This window comes from Colletotrichum phormii (genome assembly GCF_030913505.1).
Source record: "Colletotrichum phormii strain CBS 102054 chromosome Unknown BDP81scaffold_6, whole genome shotgun sequence".
Lineage (NCBI taxonomy): Eukaryota > Fungi > Ascomycota > Sordariomycetes > Glomerellales > Glomerellaceae > Colletotrichum > Colletotrichum phormii.
Window position 1 is genome coordinate 58,641 of NW_026851448.1, and position 14,985 is coordinate 73,625.

Here is a 14,985-nt window from a genome sequence, read left to right on the forward strand (position 1 = left end):
TGTGCCGCACATCGTGGGAATTACCAACCTAGACCAAAGATGGACACTGGTTGGCTTGAATGGGGCTACGCTCATCTGCGGCCACAATGAAGTACACAATATTGCAATATTTTGGCATCACGATGAAGTTATATAACATCCTCATCAATCGCCTCTTCAGTCCCCTCTTCTCTCATCATCACTCACATCACAACGTCATCAAGCAAACGAGTTCGCTTTTCGGTTCTCCATCTTTCCTATCTCTCTTTTCCTTGTCTCCTTTGTCAGCTTGGATACCCTCTCTGTCAGTCTCACAGCACAAATACATAAAGTAATCAAGATGTACACCTCCACCATCCTCTCTTCCATCCTCTTCTCCGCCGCCGCTCTGGCCGCGCCGACCACCAACCCGAACCACCCCTCCTCCTCCGCCACCATCTCCACCCAATCCGACACCAGCTCCATCGACAATGTCCTTCCCCCCATCGTCCCCGTCAACACCCGCGCCGGCAACGCAGACCTCATTACAAAGCTCATGACCGCACCCACCCAACAAGAGCGCGTCCGCCTGCTCAACCAGCCCGGCGACTTCGTCTTCGACTTCAACGACTCCGGCGCCCCCGAGGGCTCCGAGTCCCGCGGCAAGGGCGGCTTCTCCACCTCCGCCACGGCAAAGACCTTCCCGGCCCTCATCGGCAACGGCGCCGCCATGACCCTCGGCTTCCTCGGCCCCTGCGGCATGAACACGGCCCACGTCCACAACCGCGCCACCGAGCTCAACGTGATTGTCAAGGGCCGCCTCGTCACCAACTTTGTCGTCGAGAACGGCCTCGACCCCATCGCCAACACCATGGAGACGTACCAAATGTCCGTCTTCCCCCAGGGCGCGATCCACCAGGAGTTCAACCCCGACTGCGAGGATGCCGTCTTCGTCGCCGGCTTCAACAACGTTGACCCCGGCGTCGAGCAGGTTGCTCAGGCTTTCTTCAACCTCCGCCCCGATGTTGTCTCTGCTACTCTCGGCGGCGTGCAGAGCATTGACGGTGCCGACCTTGAGAGCTTCCGTAAGCACATCCCTGCCAACATTGCTCTCGGCATCGACGCCTGCTTGAACAAGTGCGGCATCAAGCGCAACGCGAAGCGCGACCTTAACGAGATCTTTGGCGCTCCTCAGAACTAGGTTGGCTAGTATTTGGGGCTTGCGATTGGAATGGCAATTGTAAATATGCATTGTTATATGGGGCATGACGGTCAGCATTTGGGCGAGGGCATTTAGAGGTGGGGCATAGCATCGGTTGCATAGCCAAGGACTTTGGCTCATTGGCGTTCAGGATTTGGATATCAAATATTCTATTTTACACATTGTCAATACACTCTTCTACTCATCTTCTTTTCTCAACTTCACCTCACTGAACAATGCGGCTCGATAAGAAGAGAGCCGCTGAGTCGTCGAGCCGCTTCATTCGGCTGAGATTGTGCAATGCAACCCACATGGCTAAGCAATAATCAGCGACAGATGATTTGGGGAATGACATCCACACAAGTCCCAATTGCTGTCGGAAAAGTAGATCCCTTCACCTTGGCCAACGGGCTCTGAGACATTGCGAATTGAGTTACATCAGCACGCCTCAGCGTCGTAGAGTCAGAGTTGCATCGCATCGGGCGAAATGCCAACCTTGCGTTGGATGGGCGAGGATCAACAGTGCAACTCAAGCTTCCTTCCTTTGCGGACTGCCCACGGCGCAGCAGACCGCCACGACAGGCCCTTGTTCGGGGATTTGGCAACCAGGGGAAAACAATGCGATGCCGCGCACATTTGCCGGTAGTTTCGCCGCTAGTGAGATGATCTCTCAGCCTAGAGTCTTAGGTGTGGAGGAGGTCAGGTGGCTTGTGTGTATAAACGAGAGACACTTTCTCAGCTTGTTGGAGTATAAAAAAAGCAAGTTGGCGGATGTGATTTGACTCAAAGGCAACCCAACGCAACCCAACTTTGCATCGTATTTTCCCCATCATCGTCAAGTTTCAATCATGACACAAGATTTTGACTTCATAGTTGTTGGCGGTAAGTTCAATTGTTGGTTCACGGGGTCGTATACGACAAATAGTGGTAGCAATTATCACTCGTCTGTTGGTGATCCTATTGCTTGTTCTTCTTGTTGTTTTTCTTGTTGTTCTATCTTACATTGTAGGCAGGAGTCGGTCGAAGTAGGTAGTGACGGCCTGGGTGATTGTCCCACCTTTATCCGGCCGTGATGACTAAGCCAGTTGTCCCCCTTCGCCCAGGGCAGGTGCCAGCCAGCCCATGGTACCTGCCTATTACTCCTTATCAGCCTTTGCTGTTCCAACATCAATGTTCCTGGCAAGGTTGTGTGAGGGGTACGCCTCTTCATCCTTGGATATCGCAACGAACCCCTCACGGGAGGAGAAACCGCACTAACAACAGACGACGATCAGGCGGCACAGCGGGGTGTCTCCTCGCCTCTCGCCTCGCAAACACTGTATCGAAGCCCAGTGTTGCGCTACTGGAAGGTGGCGGGGAGATCAGCAAACCCGAGTACAGGCACACAGCTGAACGATTCAGCACCATTGCCCAGCCAGGTCTCGATTATGGTTACGCTTCTACTCCACAGGAGAACGCGAGAAACCGTGAAGTGCCGCAGGCTCGCGGCAAGGGGGTGGGAGGCTCGAGTGCTACCAACTTCCAGGTCTGGTCGCTTGGAGCGCGCGCCGAATTCGATGCATGGGCTGCAGTTGCGGGTGACGATGCCTGGGGGTTTGATTCTGTGATTGAGCGGGTTAAAAAGGTGAATAAAACTCAGACTTCAAGAAACATGTCACTCTGGTTGGATCATTTACTAACATCGGCAAGCTGGAAAGTCTTCACCTTGATGATCTTTCCAAGGAGTGGGCTGAATATGTGAAGCCTAACCCAAAGTACCACGGATTGTCTGGGTAAGAAGGCACATATCGTTGTAGTGATCTAATTCTCTAACATGGAACAGACCGATCGACGTCTCTATCGATCACGTGGAACGAGAAACAAAGGCCTTTATCGATGCTAGAGTTGACCTTGGAGTGAGTTCTTGGACATATGATGACGAATGGGAGACATTAATCCTGACCCAATGACAGCACCAGCGCAATCTTGACCCCAACGATGGTGACCCAATTGGGTTCTCATTGAACTCGACAACGAGTCTGAACGGCGTTCGAGTTACTGGTGCATCTGCCTTCCTCGAGAAGAACGTACCGGCAAACTTGACCATCCTGACCGAGAGTCGTGTGGTCAAAATCATCTTTGAGAAGGATCGCGCAGTGGGTGTGCTCAAAGAGGACGGTTCTCAGGGTACGTTCTGGGTAAAACCTTGGTTGACATGGTGTATTGACTCTTGTGTTCACCTCAGTCCAAGCTAAGAATGAAGTCATCCTGTCGGCTGGTGCCCTTGACAGTCCCCGTGTACTGCTGCTTTCAGGCATCGGCCCTCAAGCGGACCTAGATGCTCTTGGAATTCCTGTGGTTAAGAGTCTTGACGGAGTGGGGAAGTCCTTTACGGATCACCCCATGATTGTGACTTGCTTCCAGATGAAGTCCGGCTTCACTGACAGAATGGGGCTCTCTGATCCAATTAAGTATCAGGAGGCCGTGAAGCAACTCGCAGAAAGGGGGAACGGCCCGCTTTTGGGGCACTTCTCTTCTGTTCCCCATGCTTTCCTTAAGAATGATCGGGCATACGAGTCCCCCGAATTCAAGAAGCTTCCAGCAGATGTGAAGGATTATCTGCTTGAGAACGGCGTTCCCAGCTATGAACTCGTGGTAGGTGTCTCTCTTGGTATCCGGCACTCGATTGAAGTCCACTCTCGTTTAACGTTAGGCTACAGATTGGACCCTTGATTCCCCCCGACCATATCTTCGAAAAGTCTAGCGACGGTTTCTTCTCGGTATTCGTCGCGAACATGAGCTCCGTCTCTCGAGGAACAATCAAACTAGCTTCCGCAAACCCAAATGACGCCCCTCTGATTGACCCAAAGTATCTCAGCAACCCATTCGACTTGGTGAACCTGCGTGAAGCACTGAGAGAAGGACTCAATCTCTTGAAGACCAACACGATGAAGGTCCATTTCGTCAGACCGATATTTGCACCAAAGTCTGACAGCGATAAGGATATTGATGTGGGTTTGAAGAGTATCTCGCTGTCAGAGCCCTCCCGGATAGGGGCTAGTTAGAGGTAGTAAGGAGTCCAAGCAACAAAGGAGCAGCTCAGATATATATACAGCGCAGGGAGTACACGTCGAGGGAGGAGCAGATTTCAGTAATTCATCATTCTACCCCTAACTGCAGTTGGCCTCTGAGAGCTTCCACCCTGCGTCAACACCCCAACTTGACACTCGCATCTCCTGGCCCTGTACTGACTGCGTATTCAGGACTTCATCCAAGAGAATGTCGTGGGATTGTGGCATCCATCTTGTAGCGTGAAGATGGGTAAAAGCGAACAAGATGGTAGCTGTGTCGATGGTGACCTCCGAGTTCATGGGTTGAATGGCTTACGAGTTGCCGATCTGAGTGTGACATCTATACTACCCAGGTATGTTCTCATCTTCCCTGAGTGAGTACTAGACATTGGCTAATGATATTTTGACAGTGGCCGTGAGTTCGCCCTTTTAGCATGCTCGCTATTGACATGAACGAACCCCTGCCACTCCATGCTGACTGATTCTTGCAGACCCCCAGATCGTCGCCTACGTTATCGGACAACTAGCCGCAGAGGAAATCGCGCGAGACTACGGGCTGGACACCAAGAGGCGAGAGAAGATCTAGTTGACCAAGGATGTACGAGTGTATTTAAAGAGAGCAATCTTAGTAGTAGACCAACCCCAGCAATAAGTCCCTTAGATGACATATCTAAAGCCTTTCCCAATCAATACCGCCTGACCAGCAGCCTCTGCTTCCTGCTCCCTGATCTCCAACTTCTTGTTCTCCCTCTTTAGAACAAAGTGCAACACAGTGGCAGCGACAATCGCCATCAATGCCATCGCGGCATTCACGCTGAAAGCCAAGACGAACCTCGGCGTCGCGTTGTTAGGGTATAAGTAAGATCCGTAGATGCCTGAGAGTGTAGAAAAGGCATTATTGAACGCGACCGCAGCGGCGCGCTTGGACGTGGGTCGATAGATCGTGTTGGCTGTCCAGACCATAGACATGTTGAAGCCAGTGTAGATCCCAGGAAGCATGATCATCGCGCCAAAGTACCGCGGCCCGATCCCCGTTGCGGCGCTGGAGATGATGAAACCGACGAGCGAGCAAGCCAGCGGGGCGACGGTATGCCAGTACCTCTCGTTCATGCGGTCGGCATTCCAAGACACTGCCGCGCAAACGATGCACGCCAGAAGATAGGGCGGCGAAGTAAGAAGCAGCGTCGTGATGCGATCCTTTCCGAGACTCGCGACAACGGTGGGGAAGAAGCTGTTGATAGAAATCGACGACGCAGCACCATAGACAAGCACAACGAGAATCCAATTGATCGGGTCGACCAAGAGCATTTTGAAGCCGTCGAATATGGGTTGCGAAGAGGAGCTCGTCCAGTCCTCTTCGCCCGCAGCATCGACTTCCATGCGCCACATCGCCAGCTGTCGTTCTTGGTCCGTTAGCCACTTGGTGTTGGCGGGGAAGTCTGGCAGCACGAAGAAGGCGCCGAGTGCAATGGCGACGGTGAGTGATCCCTCGATGATGAAGAGCCAACGCCAGGCTAGCAGGCCGCGGGCGCCGTCCATGCCGTTCGTGATGCCGGCGGCAATGAGACCAGAGAAGGCTCCTGAGAGCATGGAACCGCTGTAGAATAGCCCAGTGCGGACGCCGAGCTCTTTGCGGACGTACCATGAGCTGAGAGTTGCAAGGCAGCCTGATTTCGCAGCGTCATTAGCACTTTCTCTACACGTACTCTTGTTCGAATGCGTATTTTGGCTTACCTGGGTAAAAGGCTGCTTCAACAAACCCAAGGAAGAATCGAGTTGCCAACAAGCCTCCGAAACTGTGTGTGGCGCCGCTGCAGGCACATAATACACCCTGGTAGTTTGCATGATCATCAGCATGATGCTCTGGTGAAGGATGGTTACACAAACCGAGATCCGAATGAAGAAATTCCGGCATGCGTTGCTGTAGGTGATGCGTCACGTTACACCCACGTAATGCGACCATGGGTTCGCCAACCAACACGGCAGTGAGATCTAACCGGTCGATCCTACAAAGAACAAAAACAAAGCGACATCATGTCTAAAACTTACCCAAACGCACATGCATCCCGACAAATAGATCGCAGGACGTCCGATCTTGTTGAGGAACATGTTTGAAGGTACTTGCATCAGGATGTACCCGACAAAGAGGATCGAAACGCAGGTCTGGAGTTATTGCTGAATTAGCTTAAAGCCTTTGGAGTTTAGAGCTATCAGCTATTCGAGCTCTAGCTTACCTGGAATTCGTTGCCAGTCAGACCCAAGTCTTTCTCTAACCCGCCTAGTCTAGCGGAGCCAATGGCATTCCTATCCTGTCGTAAGTATGAGCTCTAGCAGTGGGTATTGACAACTGGCTGACCTATCGAGGTAATTCATGATATAGATCAGAATCATTGTGGGCAACATTCGTAAGTCAACCTTCCTAATCAACTTTTTCTCGAGACTCTTCAACTCCTCTTCTGACAGGTCTCTGAGAAGTTCCGGCAATTCTTTCGCGGGCCATATCGTCGTCTGTCCCTCGGAACTCGACTTGCTGTCTGAGGTCGAATCCATCGCTGCTTTCTGCGGGTCAGAAGGTTTCATTGCTTCTGGTTGGGTCGACATCTTCGCGGATGTCACTCGGCGGCAACTTTAGAGAAACGATGAAAACAGTTGAAGGCAGAGATCGCGTCCCCTCGAGCTCCCCTAATAGAGAACAAACTTAATTGGAACAGATATATACCTGCGTTCCTCGGTCGAAGCAAGCCGTCAACGCCTGAAGGAAGAGGTCTGCAATGGCACCTAGTTGACCTATTGATGAAGGTAGGCGAATAATCCGATTGCTGGCAGGTCCAGCCCGGAATCTCTCCTCCAATCGTCGATAACAGGTTATCGGTATCTCGTCGAGATAAGTGCTCGTGTACACAAGGACGAGGGTACTTCGAGAAAAACAGGCTAAATGCGACCGTCTCCGCTTAATGTCAAGCTGTAAGTCGTCTTGACAGTATCCACTTTGTAACGGCTGTTAATGCAAGGATGCCGTAGCTTCGAAGCCAAGGATCGTGGACGAAAGTTTGAGAGTCGCAGATTGTGGGGGAAAGGAGAAAGAAGCAATTGTGTCAAGAAATCTGTCACTTTATCATTCGGCCGCTAGAGCTGAGAAGCCGAACACGTATTGTGATTTGGTTGTCGCACAAGACTCCAAGAGCGACGGAGTGCCAATCGTCCCCTCTTTATCCTCCCCTTTGTGTACCCCCGTTATTGTTCCCCATTGATTCTCTTCTTGGGTCGGCGATGGACTCGGCGCCACGAACCCGATGGGCGCACAAGCTCAAAACGTTCTCGTCATCTCGTCGCGGAGGCGGATCTCGAGGCCGACGACTCCCGGCATTATCGCCCGTTGGATCTCTACTTCAATCGAGGGGTGGCGCACTTGGAACAAGTTGACAGGCATCGGTTGACAAGGGATCTGGGTTGTTGCGCGGTCACTCTGGCAACTTGATTGGGGATATTTCGTCGGCCCCGTCCCACCGATATGGGCCCCGGGGAAGCACGGATGTTCCGCCCATTGCTGCGCCGCATGGGTGCGGCCGTAGGAAAGCTCCTCGGCTTCTTGGTCGGTGGTCTTTGCATCACCCGCCGAACTTCATTCTCCAGCTTAGTTATAAGAGTCCAACAGGTAGTTTCAGCGTTGAAAAAGCAGGGAATTTGAGGTTAAATCAGGTAGCAAAGACCACAATCATCACAGTTTCAACATCGACCATTTCGTAACCTCTCAAAGTATTCCTATTCTCAATATGGCCAAGCCATTAATTCTCATCGTAGGCGGAGGCGTCTTCGGTACGTCGACAGCCTACCATCTCTCACAAAGAGGCTACGACAACGTCACCGTGCTTGATCGCTTCGACGCACCCTCCAAAGACTCTGCGGCAACCGACCTGAACAAGGTCGTACGCGCCGACTACCCCAACCCGCTGTACGCGAAGCTAGGCATGGAGAGCATGCGGGAGTGGAAGGACCCTCAATCCATATTCGCAGGGATGTATCGCGAGAGTGGCTGGGTCATGGCGGGCCACGGCTTGACGCGGGGATGGCTTAATAGCGCCATGGAGACGGCCAAGAAGGCGGGCCGCGAGGGGGTGCGGTTCATGACGGCCGGGGAGATGAAAAAGAGGTGGCCCGCTCTGACAGGGGAGTTTCCGGACTGGACCAACTTGTGGAGTCCTGCGGCCGGTTGGGTGAGTTCCTATTTTGCAAAACGATATCACATCCACGAGGACAGCGCAGCAAACTGACGATGATCGGGAAATAGGTGCCGTCTGGACAAGCTCTGTTGAGGATGGCCAACGCTGCCAAGTCACAGGGGGTCAAGTACATCTGTGGAGAGTCCGGTTATGCCAAGAAGCTGGTGTTAGACGGCAACGGGAAGTGCGAGGGCGTCCTGGCCGCAGACGGGACACTGCACGTGGCGGACATCGTTGTGTTGTCTACTGGTGCCAATACCGCGACCCTGGTTGACGCAAAAAAGGAGGTTGTGGCACAAACATCAGTCATCTGTGTGATGAAGCTGGAACCACATGAGATTGAAAAGTACAAGGATATGCCAATCATCGATGACTTTGAGCAAGGTAAGTAAATGCCAGAAGCATGGCAGGGAATATCAAAACTGATCGAGGAACCTAGGCATCATATTCCCTCCTGACGAGAACGGGTTGATCAAGCTCTGTAGTTGCAGATGTCTCACAAACTATCGCAACAGATATGTTCCGGGGGCTTCCATCTTGCACTCTCTAGGCGATTATCCCGATGACGGATGTCCTAAAGAAGTTGAAGATGAGATGCGTACGTTTGTTAGAGAGATGATTCCGGAACTCGCTGATCGGCCATTCATCTCTTCCAAAATGTGCTGGTACGTTATTAGACATCATTCTATTGATGTTGCTGCCGTACTCCGCCGGTCGCTTCTGGAAACTCAATGCTAACTCAGATCCAAGGGACGGCCTTGCCGGTGATCTGAATTTCAGAATTTGCCCTTATCCCGAGACTCAGAACTTGTTTGTGGCAACGATTGGCTCAAATCACGGATTCAAGTTCCTCCCAATCATTGGAAAGTACGTCGCCGACATGCTCGAGGGAAAGTTGGGAAAGGACTGGCAGGATCTGTGGGATTGGAAGTTTGGAAAGGTTCCTGATGATTTCCAAGACCCTCATCCGTGGCCGCTCCGCGATATCTCGGACTTATCAGGTTGGAAAGGCCGGAATGCGGCTGGCGATGGCAAACTCCCTTGGACATGGAGTCGACTCTAGACGCACGTCTAATTATCCTACCAAAATTTTCTGACACTTTCCTGTGCCTTCTCGGAAACAAAGTCATCTGAACGTGTTGCAGCGCCGATTATTCCCATTTGCAATGCAGGATTCGTTCTCAAATATCGAATGTCAACATCCAATAGAGCCTGGTCCTTGCGGCCAACGCCAACAGCGATTCGCAAGTTGACAAATCCTAGTGCAACGCCATTACACATGACAACTAGCAGGGGCCGATGCATGCCGCCCCGCCGCTATCATTGTGTACGACCCAGCAAACATGCTTCCAACTACTTAAACGGGTTAGAGGATGTTCGTTATCAGTAAGAACCTCCGCACCGCCGATACCAGTCCGCGTGGTCAACGTGGGGCCCTCCTCTTTACCCCGTATTGCCTGTCGTCTTGGACCTTCCCACCTCCGGTACCGCCGGCAAACGACATTAAGCAAAGGGGCATTTTGATCTGAGAGGTCGTTTGGAACGAGTCCGTGTCTTTATGGAGCATCACCCACTACTCCATTGTCGTTGAAAGTTGTTGGACCACTAGACAATTGAGACATCGTGACATCCAATTGTGATGATGACTAGAACGCCAAGAGGTCGAAGCGCAGTAGCTTGCAAAGCCTGCCATACACAAAAGCTCAAGTGCAATGGTGGTATGTATTTGCATCGCAACTATGTCAATGCTGTTGACTGACACGCCCGTAAGGAGCACCATGCGAACGATGTCAAGCCCGTGGACGGCCCTGCGTCTACCCTGTGAGAGAGAAATACATTACGGTGCCTCAAAGCTATCTGAGAAGACTCGAGAGACAGCCAGCCGTAGCGCAGCGGTCGGGAGAAACAATCTCATCGCCAGAGTCGGTGCGTACGGAATCAAATGATTTTCCGACGCCACTCTCGCCCAAATCTAGTCAGATTATCAAAGAAGAAGAACTGGAAGATTGCAGCGCAGAATTCTTCGTGAAAAGGCTACGACAACTCTCGCGGACAGCAGCATCCGGTGATCCAAACAACAAACAGGCCAAAGAGTCTTCAAGTGCAAGTGCTGATAGTTACACATATTCCCGGCTGAAGTTCGATTTCCTACGTAAGTCAGTTAATGATAGCCAGTTAGACGTTAACTGATGTGATACACAGAGTCTGAAGTCTCCTTCCGACTTCCGCCGCGACCATATGCATTCCACCTACTCCAAGCTTTTGATGAAGGCTTCAGCGAATATCATTGGTTTCTCCGCAAGAGGTTCCGGGAAAGGATACTCTTGACATACTCGGACCCGCAGTCGCAATCCCATGATCGCAACTGGCTGTGCAGGGTCTCGGTCGTCCTCGCTCTCGCAGAGAGCTGGAACCGATCGCGAATGTCATCAGCTGTGCACATGGACCTTGCAGGGAAGCATCCGGCTAGTCCACCTCAAAAAGAAGCGGCTGTCCCTTTGACTTTGCCTCCACATTCGCAGTCAACGTCGCAAACACTGCCGCCACCTCCCGGGTCCGACCTCTTCGAACAAGGGCTGATGCTACTGAAAATGTCCGCGGAAGAGCCAGTGCCTGAAGATGTTGAAGCACTTTGCTTAATCGTGAGTAGTAGCAAGGGACTAACAATATCATTAGCTAACCAAATATCAAGGCCTTCTACTGTTACTCACTCAACCGACGTAAAACGGCTTACTCGTACGCCAGTCAGAGCGTAGCACTCGCCAAGCTCTTGCATCTCCACAAGCCACATCCTCTGCCCAAGGCACCAGACCAGCAGCGCCAAGTACGCGTGATGAACGAGCATAGAAAACGGCTTTGGTGGACATCCTACTGCATGGATAGGATGATATCAACTGAGCTTGGCGTCGCTGCCGCCGTGTCCTGTGTGCCGGAAGGCATACAACTCCCGTCATCTGCCGGACTAGATGCCGAAGACCTCGAAGAATTTTCTGATCCGGGACTTTTGACGATGCAGACTCAGCTCTGTGAGATCAAACGCAATGTTGTCAGAACTGCAGCTCAGCATGTCGACGTCGATGACGAGCGTCGGCTGGAAGTAATCAAACCATGTCTTGATACCCTGCAGCAGTGGAGATCAAGTCTGCCGCAACAGGTCGCTTTCGCTTTTGAGGAGAGCCTGCCTACGAGATTGATGGAAGCACCTCATGGCAGGATTCTGGCATCCACCTACATGCGATATCATCAGGTGAGCTCTTGTTCTAACTCGTGTTCTTGATCGATCCTCAACATGACCTGACAATGACACAGTGCTTCATCCTCTTGTTGAGGCCGCTCTATCTTCAAAAATTATCCTTGATCGTTCAAAAGCGGCGGTTGAACAACCCTCTGAGTCTCACCAACCCCGGCACACCATTAGATGTGGACGATCCGATAAGAGCAGTCAAGATACAGTGTCTTCAAGCCGCCAGGAACAATTGCAAGATATTATTGGGACTCTGGAATTATGATAAGATTGGTAAGACCTAGCATCTGTGAGATACCCTTCAGTGAGATGCAAAGAGCTGACAGCTGTGTGCGCAGCAAAATTCGGATACTGGGAATCCCTGCACCTGTTTTCTGGCCTCGCAATTCTGGCCCTCGCCCGAGTCTCGATCAAGGAAGGGAAAGACTTCAACCCAAACAGCGAAGACGACGTGGCACTCTACACGCGGACCAGAGCACTGCTTAAAGAAATGGCTCGCGTCGGTAATCCTGCGGCCAAAGACCACGATCTCCTGCTCTCTGACGTCGAGGCAATGGTGAAGAGAATTTCACGAGAGGAAAGAACAACACCACTGCAATCTAGTGTCGAGGAGACTGAAGGCAATGTGGGAATGGAGACTGATCTGGGTTTCTCTGATTTCATGTTTTCGGATGGAAGTGCTGACCAACAGATTTGGAGTGATAAGGACTGGGAAAGTATCTTGAGTACGTATACACAAGACATATGAATAAATGGAGAACTTGATACTTCAGACTCCTCGGTGCGAACATCAAGTGCAATGTTTAGGCCACTTTCTGTAGACCATGCCCTACTAGTACTTTGTAGTAAATCTCAGGGAGAAACAACCCTTCTGTAAAATGAACGCTCGATGCTTTTGGTGGGATGTGGAAACTGCACGTCCATCAACTCATTCTGAGCTCTTCGTGGGATACAATCTTTGCTCCAGTCTTGATCGGGTCGATCGATTCATCGTATTTATCAACGCCGTCGATCGGAGCATACTTCTCGCAGAGGTAAAGAATGCTATTGTAAGCCCTGCACCTTATCAGTGAGAGTTTCAGGACCCCATAAATGATTGACACCGGCGATAGCACTTACGAAGTTCTGAGTCGGCTACCACGATGGCCAGCGGAGTAGTTGATGCCACCTTTCAGGCTGTAGAGCTGAATTCGATCGTCGAACCCGTCGACCGGCTCTGCTTTCGGAAAGCATGCAAGGTACCGGTCCATGTACGCCTGCTTCCCAAATATTGGCGAAAACTCAGAGGCCCAATGCCCTAGCTCCATCTCGTTGTGAGCAAAGTACGATCCGGCATCGAAGAGCATCGGTAAGTTCGTCCGCTTGCTGATGCCTGTGTTTCCTTCCCATAGGTCGCCATGAATTAGACTAGGCTTGATCGGTTGTCCCTTCCATGTTAATCCTTCCAGCAGTTGCGGGATCACCTTCGAAGCTACTTGGTGTGCTGCACGCTCATACTTGTCCCAACTGCCATTTTTCTTGATATCCAAGCTAAGTGTGTGAAGGAGCAACATCCGATAGAACTCCGCCCAACTTTGTTCCCACTCAACGTTGTGCGGACGGTTACCATCGCAAGTCGTGACGCGGAAACCGAATCTGTCTGAGAGGTTCTGACTCGTCTCGTGCATTTCGGCCAGGCGTTTGCAGAAGTTCGCGGGATCTTGTGCTCTTGTCACATCGAAATCAACAAATTCCGACATGCAGAAGTACGTGGGCAGTTCTGCTTTCTTATACTTTCCATACCCAAAAGGCTCCGGGATAAAGTCTGGCATCAGTTTATAGATGGTTTTGGATGATTCGAACTCGCCGAGAAGCATGACTCTGCCGGTTTCCCCGTACGCGGCCTTGATGAAAAAGACCTTCTCAGAGTTCGACGAACGGGCAACAAGCTTGCCCGTAATTGCCCACGCACTGTAACCAAAGCTCTCAGCTGAGTCGATCGAGAATCCCTCCGGGAGAGCTGGAATCGACACAATCTCAGAATGAGCAAGCGAGATCCAAGATACGAGACGTGAGTCAGAAACGGAACGTACCCTCCTCAATGGCTTCTTCCGTAGGAAATTTGCGATCCTGGCGAGCTCGCAGCTTCTGGTTCCTTAGATGGAGCTCGGAGTCGACATTGTGATGTTCAAGAGGGACAAGAAATGTATTGTCATTGACTTCGAAACCGGTCGCATTGCCGTCATCCTTTCCGATGAGAATTATCTTGCTGTGCTTTTGGGATTCGCCGGGAAACGCTGTGGGTGTCTCCATGGTGCGTCAGGTTCGGAGCCTGGCCGTAGACGGCAGACTAGACAGTTTCAAGTAAGGTACTGCACTGTTCAGCGACCAGAAAATCAAATCGAGGAGCCTACTCGGTTTATTTCAAGAAAGCACCAACAAAGAAATGAGACAAGTTATGTTCAGTTCAAAAAGCTGTTGCGAGTCAACCGCCGCAAAGCCGTGTCACCAAGCGCCTAATCCTTGCCCCTGAACAAAGAAGATGGCATATGCCCAGGCTGCCGGGGTAGCTTTCACGAAATGCACTGGTATATGGCGTCTATTTCAGAATATGTACGTACGTTGGAGCGCCTGCACTCCCAGGTAGTGGCCACCCATTCATGCCAAAGGCGTCCACTTTTAGGAGTCAGTTTCGCCAATCCTTGCCAAGGCTTTGAGTGACAAAGAGTCTGGATTACACAACAGCTTGCAATATTGTAATTAGGATAGAATAGCATGTATAGTGTCTTACAGAAGCAATACTGCTCCCAGAGTTGGTAAGTTAAGCTTCCAAGTCTGCCGGTGATATCATGATTGAGAGCCGCGCCCGGTGTCTTTATGGATTCAGAAAGCACCAAGTCAATTCAAAACTCTGTGGAAGATCCTCTCTCACAACATGTTTTCAATCACTTGTCCGCATTTTACAACATAATTTCTTAGCTCAACAGGTCATTAAAGCTACCACAGGAAGCGGTACTATCGGAATGCAAAGAAGTGCTCTTCTCAAAGGCATTACCAACGTGGAAACCAGTGTTCAATATCCATTGTGAACGGAGACTAGGCTCGGGGTTTTGGACAACTACACGATGGAATTCTAGTACCTGTTGATAGCCAGTATCGAATTCCGGAACCGACAATCCGATGTTCCTAAGGTAGCGCGAGGCGAACATGAAGAACATCTGGCACCAAGTAGGTCCAGAGCAGCGGGGAGAAGGCAGAAAGAGACTATCGTCGAAGCAAAGTTGTAGCAATTGGGGTTGGGAACACATCGAAACCTAACACAATCTGACAATG

General features: G+C 51.2%; 6 protein-coding genes across 6 annotated transcripts; 4 read left to right on the forward strand and 2 right to left on the reverse strand.

Moving 5' to 3' along the window:
- Positions 1–232: 232 nt before the first annotated feature.
- BDP81DRAFT_422306 (spherulin-1A) lies at positions 233–1,361 on the forward strand. Its single transcript, XM_060589977.1, has one exon. The coding sequence runs from the start codon at positions 320–322 to the stop codon at positions 1,157–1,159; it is 840 nt and encodes a 279-aa protein (XP_060447204.1). The 5' UTR covers positions 233–319; the 3' UTR covers positions 1,160–1,361.
- Positions 1,362–2,007: 646 nt separating this feature from the next.
- On the forward strand, positions 2,008–4,795 carry BDP81DRAFT_314559 (GMC oxidoreductase; the record flags this gene model as incomplete). Its single annotated transcript, XM_060584007.1, has 10 exons — positions 2,008–2,041; positions 2,434–2,783; positions 2,849–2,931; positions 2,982–3,054; positions 3,112–3,325; positions 3,384–3,793; positions 3,859–4,149; positions 4,402–4,562; positions 4,620–4,624; positions 4,701–4,795. 10 exons carry the CDS (start codon positions 2,008–2,010, stop codon positions 4,793–4,795), a joined length of 1,716 nt encoding a protein of 571 aa, XP_060447205.1.
- Positions 4,796–4,866: 71 nt separating this feature from the next.
- BDP81DRAFT_314761 (major facilitator superfamily domain-containing protein) lies at positions 4,867–6,759 on the reverse strand (the record flags this gene model as incomplete). The annotated part of the gene is made up of 5 exons (XM_060584027.1): positions 4,867–5,876; positions 5,944–6,040; positions 6,259–6,372; positions 6,444–6,513; positions 6,566–6,759. 5 exons carry the CDS (start codon positions 6,757–6,759, stop codon positions 4,867–4,869), a joined length of 1,485 nt encoding a protein of 494 aa, XP_060447206.1.
- Positions 6,760–7,903: 1,144 nt separating this feature from the next.
- BDP81DRAFT_344476 (FAD dependent oxidoreductase) lies at positions 7,904–9,641 on the forward strand. Its single transcript, XM_060586070.1, has 4 exons — positions 7,904–8,423; positions 8,498–8,813; positions 8,869–9,094; positions 9,180–9,641. The coding sequence occupies exons 1-4, from the start codon at positions 7,983–7,985 to the stop codon at positions 9,490–9,492; spliced, it is 1,296 nt and encodes a 431-aa protein (XP_060447207.1). The 5' UTR covers positions 7,904–7,982; the 3' UTR covers positions 9,493–9,641.
- A 283-nt stretch (positions 9,642–9,924) lies between these two features.
- On the forward strand, positions 9,925–12,560 carry BDP81DRAFT_479742 (uncharacterized protein). Its single transcript, XM_060594897.1, has 6 exons — positions 9,925–10,147; positions 10,201–10,581; positions 10,632–11,071; positions 11,122–11,676; positions 11,739–11,946; positions 12,012–12,560. The coding sequence occupies exons 1-6, from the start codon at positions 10,069–10,071 to the stop codon at positions 12,419–12,421; spliced, it is 2,073 nt and encodes a 690-aa protein (XP_060447208.1). The 5' UTR covers positions 9,925–10,068; the 3' UTR covers positions 12,422–12,560.
- Positions 12,561–12,596: 36 nt separating this feature from the next.
- On the reverse strand, positions 12,597–13,965 carry BDP81DRAFT_447589 (Fructosamine kinase-domain-containing protein; the record flags this gene model as incomplete). Its single annotated transcript, XM_060592201.1, has 3 exons — positions 12,597–12,729; positions 12,793–13,672; positions 13,746–13,965. The coding sequence occupies 3 exons, from the start codon at positions 13,963–13,965 to the stop codon at positions 12,597–12,599; spliced, it is 1,233 nt and encodes a 410-aa protein (XP_060447209.1).
- Positions 13,966–14,985: the final 1,020 nt, after the last annotated feature.